This window comes from Chinchilla lanigera, unplaced genomic scaffold, assembly GCF_000276665.1.
Source record: "Chinchilla lanigera isolate Chin_1 unplaced genomic scaffold, ChiLan1.0 scaffold00085, whole genome shotgun sequence".
Lineage (NCBI taxonomy): Eukaryota > Metazoa > Chordata > Mammalia > Rodentia > Chinchillidae > Chinchilla > Chinchilla lanigera.
This window is the reverse complement of record NW_004955486.1, coordinates 4,701,594-4,705,945: the sequence shown is the minus strand read 5'-3', so window position 1 is coordinate 4,705,945 and position 4,352 is coordinate 4,701,594. Positions and strand designations below refer to the sequence as shown.

General features: G+C 62.0%; 1 protein-coding gene across 1 annotated transcript in view; it reads left to right on the top strand.

The window, feature by feature from the left end:
* Slc45a1 (solute carrier family 45, member 1) overlaps positions 1 to 4,057 on the top strand; it is a gene marked incomplete in the record, with an annotated part of 30,120 nt that extends 26,063 nt beyond the window's left edge. The window contains 3 exon segments of the mRNA XM_013504132.1: positions 22 to 198; positions 1,078 to 1,283; positions 3,689 to 4,057. Of these exon segments, the coding sequence (XP_013359586.1) occupies positions 22 to 198; positions 1,078 to 1,283; positions 3,689 to 3,955 (650 nt within the window).
* Positions 4,058 to 4,352: the final 295 nt, after the last annotated feature.

Genomic DNA, 4,352 nt, shown 5'->3' with positions numbered 1-4,352 from the left:
GGCTCGCCCTGTGCCTCCCAGGCTGGCTGTCCTTCGAGGGGATGCTGCTCTTCTACACCGACTTCATGGGCGAGGTGGTGTTCCAGGGCGACCCCAAGGCCCCGCACGCGTCCGAGGAGTACCAGAAGTACAACAGCGGCGTGACCATGGGCTGCTGGGGCATGTGCATCTACGCCTTCAGCGCCGCGCTCTACTCAGGTGCCCGGGGCGGCCGGAGCGCGGGTGTGTGCGTGCGTGTGTGTGAGTGTGTGTGTGTGTGAGAGACGCTCCGGTCTGGGGGCGCTGCTGTCCCTTTCCAGCCCCTCCGCAGCTGCTGGGTGGAGACAGCAGGCGGGCAGCGTGGGCAGCGCGTGTCGCGGCCACCCCTCCCCACGCCAGGGCTGCAGCCAGGCGGAGCCCAGGGCGCCCGGGTGAGGGCACGCCACCAGGCCACGCCCTGCCCAGGCCCTGGGCACTGGGTCTGTCGTGAGCAGGCTTCGTGTCCCAGGCTCCGCGTCCTCTGCCCGCACTGTTTATAAATCTGCAGCCATCCTCAGCGCTGACCCTAACGCCCTTCCCCCTTTGCCTTTGCAAATCGCAAGCCCTTCCTCCCTCCAGAGCCCGTGGCAGACAGGCCCCGCACAGCGCTGGCTCTTACCTTCCTCCCCCAGCGGGGCCGAGCCCCACGTAGACGGCGGTCACTCTGGGGGAGACAGCGGGCAGTATCGGACAGAAGCATGGGAGAGCCCCGCTTGGCACGCGAGACGGCCCGGCTGTCACTTGCGTGTCCCCGGGTGGGCACCCGCGATGCCGGGTTCGGGTGGCCCACGCTGTCACCGTCACTGCATGCCTCTCAGCAGCTGTAAAGACGACACCGGCCAGGGCTTAAGCTGTGGGTGTCCCCATGTCGGGAACAGGGCGGACAGGAGTCCAGCGGGGCGCACGGCGGCTCAGAGCCCAGCCCCACCTCTCTGGGGCCAGGTGGGCCGGGAGGCCTGGGTCCCCCCAGTGCCTTCCGGTCTGGGGCGAGCAGCTGCCCTTTGGGGCCCAGGGGGGCGGCGCGGGGACGCTCACACACGCCTGCCCACCCGCCCGCAGCCCTCCTGGAGAAGCTGGAAGGGTGCCTGAGCACGCGCACCCTCTACTTCATCGCCTACCTTGCCTTCGGCCTGGGCACCGGGCTGGCTACGCTGTCCAGGAACCTCTACGTGATCCTGTCCCTCTGCACCACCTACGGGGTCCTGTTCTCCACGCTGTGCACGCTGCCCTACTCGCTGCTCTGCGACTACTACCAGAGCAACACGGTGAGCCCCGCGCCGCCCCACACCTGGCCGCCCCACAGGGCCGCCCTCCGCCGCCTCCCTGGCTCTGTGGCGGCAGCCGCCGCCAGGCCGCCCCGCTCTACTGGGACACCCAGAAGGGGAGGCCACACTGCAAGTCAGGCGGGCTTAGGAGTCCAGGCTGCTGCGCCACCAAAAACTGGGCAACCAAGCCAGTGGCGTGTGACCACTGGCTTTTAAAAATCTTGATAAACCGGGTGTGGTGGCGCAATACTTGGGAGGCAGAGGCAGGAGGATCGCGGTGAATTCGAGGCCAGCCTGGGCTACATAGTGAATTCAAGGCCAGGCTGAACAACACAGTGAGACCCTGTCTCAAAAACAAAACAAAACGAAACAAAAAGACAAACATCTCGATGAGTGTGAGGCATGGTGGTGCACACCTGCAATCCCAGCACTTGGGAGGCCGAGGCCGGAGGATCTCAGGCTGGATCCCATCCTGGGCAATTTAGCAATGTATCGAGACCTTGTCTCAAAAAAAGGGCTGGGGATGTCACACAGTGCAAAGGCTCTGGGTTCCATCCCCAGTAACACACACACACACACACACACACACACACACACACACACGAAAGAAAAAGAAAAATCAGAATTAATGCCAAATGTCCGTGCTGAGTAAGATATCGGGGCGTTAAGCCACAATGCTCAGTAGCAGGCCTTGTCCGCCCCAGCAGACTCTGAGGGCCAAGGGAAGGTGCGGGATGCCAAGCCCATGTGTACCTCTGTGTTTTCCTCAGTATGGATTCTCCGGCCAGTCTTGAGAGCTGTGACGGCCCGTGAGAGCCCGCAGCTCGCCCTGGAGGCGCGTGCTCAGTGAAGTTGAGGGCGTCCAGAGTTTGCAACCTTCGCCATCAGTTCGAAGGCATGCGCCACCCTCGAGAGAAACCCTTGAGCCACTGGCCCCCTAGTCGACCCTCACGGGCAACCACCTGTCCACATTTCACATAGACAGTGCTGCACAGTGGTTCCATGGCTCAGCCCGTGTCCACACCCCGTCCCTTTTGATGACCACATTGCAGTCCCCCACCATGATTTTTCTTTTTGAGACAGGTTCTCACTATGTAGTTCAGGCTTGCCTTGAGCTCACTGTGTAGCCCAGGCTGGCCTCCCGTCGATCCTCTTGCGTCAGCCTCCCGAGTGCTGGGATTAAGAGGCATGTACCACCACACCCAGCTTCTACCATGCATTTTTTGCAATAACTTCAAAACTTTGAAATACTGCTTTAAAATATCTCCTTGCTCGGTTGAGCATGATGATGCACACCTGTAATCTCGGCAGGTCATGAGGCTGAGGCAGGAGGATCAAAAGCTGGAGGGCAGCCGGGCAGTTTAGCAAGACTGTCTCAATAAAAGGGCTCAGTGGCAGAGAGCTTGTCTTTTGCCTAGGAAGCACGAGGCCCCCTGTTCAATTCCCAGTGCTGAGGGAGGGAGGGAGGGAGGAAGGAAGGAAAGAAGGAAGGAAGGAAAGAAAGAAAGAAAGAAGGAAGGAAGGAAGGAAAAAGAAAAGAAAGAAAGAAGAAAGAAAGAAAAAGAAAAGAAAGAAAGAAAAAGAAAGAAAGAAAGAAAGAAGGAAAGGGAAAAAAATGGGGGGAACAGTACCTTGCTGGCTGAGTGCCCGGCGCCCCTCCCCCGCGGCCCCAGCCCCAGGCCGGAGGCCATTCCAGCTGTCCAGGGTCTGACTGGCGCGGTGCGCCGGCCTGCGTGCAGGGCCCGCGTGGAGAGTGGAGCTGTCGTCACCCGGTGCTCCCGGCACTAGGACGGGTGGCCAGGTGTCTTTGGTGGTGGATGTGACTGCTCCCTCTCAGCTGGGTCACCTCACAGGAGACAGGCAGTGGCCTTGAGGACTGGCCCCCTATTGGTCCCCTGGACCCCCTGGACCCCCTTTGCTGGGCAAACGGAGGGTGCGGTCCGGTCAGCGGGTTGTCCTCTCCCACGGGAAGTGCTCTGCAGCCCCTCGCTGGGTGTGGCCACAGGGGACCCGGGCTTCCCCAGGACACAGCGTGCCTTGGGTGACCCAGGGCTGACATCCCAGAGGTGACCGGGCAGTGTGGGGACGCTGGTCGCCAGCGGGGCCTGCTCCGGCAGCAGGGTGAGGGCCAGGTGCTCCCTGCCGGTGCTGCTCCGAGTCTGGGCATGGGGCAGCAGGCAGGAGGCGGCAGGGGTCTCTGGGCACCATGTGGGGAAGCGAGCGGCCATGCTCCCCCGCAGGTCACAGACCCTTGTTGTTATCTCTGAGTACAAACGCGGGGACCCTCCTGGCCGAGCCCAGTGCGAATGACCCTGGGGCACGGGGCCGGGGTTGCGGAGACGCAGGGCCGGGTCACCCAGCGTGTCCCCTGAGCCGGCCTGGCTCACGCATCCCCTCTCTGGCAGTTCGCAGGGTCCAGCGCAGACGGCACGCGGCGTGGCATGGGTGTGGACATCTCCCTGCTGAGCTGCCAGTATTTCCTGGCCCAGATCCTGGTCTCCCTGGTCCTGGGGCCTCTGACCTCGGCCGTGGGCAGCGCCAGCGGCGTGATGTACTTCTCCAGCCTCGTGTCCTTCCTCGGCTGTGTGTACTCTTCCCTGTTCGTCATCTACGAGATCCCCCCAGGGGACGCAGGGGACGAGGAGCACCAGCCCCTCTTGCTGAACGTCTGACGACCCGGCGCCTCAACTCTGGACTCCTGCTTGTGCCTGAGAAACCAAGTGCTGGGCTCCCGCTGGAATGTAAATATCGGTAAAATAAAGGACGGCAGCAAAGCCCACGGCTTCCAGCAGCTCTCGGAGGGGAAGGTGTGCGGTCACAGGGGACTCAGGCAGGGGAGACTGTGAGGAGGGACTCCGTGGTTCTCAGTCCTGGGTGATGGTGCCACCTCTTCCTACTCCCGGAAGACATGTGATGGTGGCTGGAGATATTTTGGGTTGTCACAGCTCAACTTGGCAGGATGCATTTACTGTGTAGGGGTGCTACAAACATCCTACAACACATAGGGAAGCCCCCCACATGGAGCCCAAAGGCCGGCAGTGCTGAGGGAGGGAGAGCCCAGTCACATAC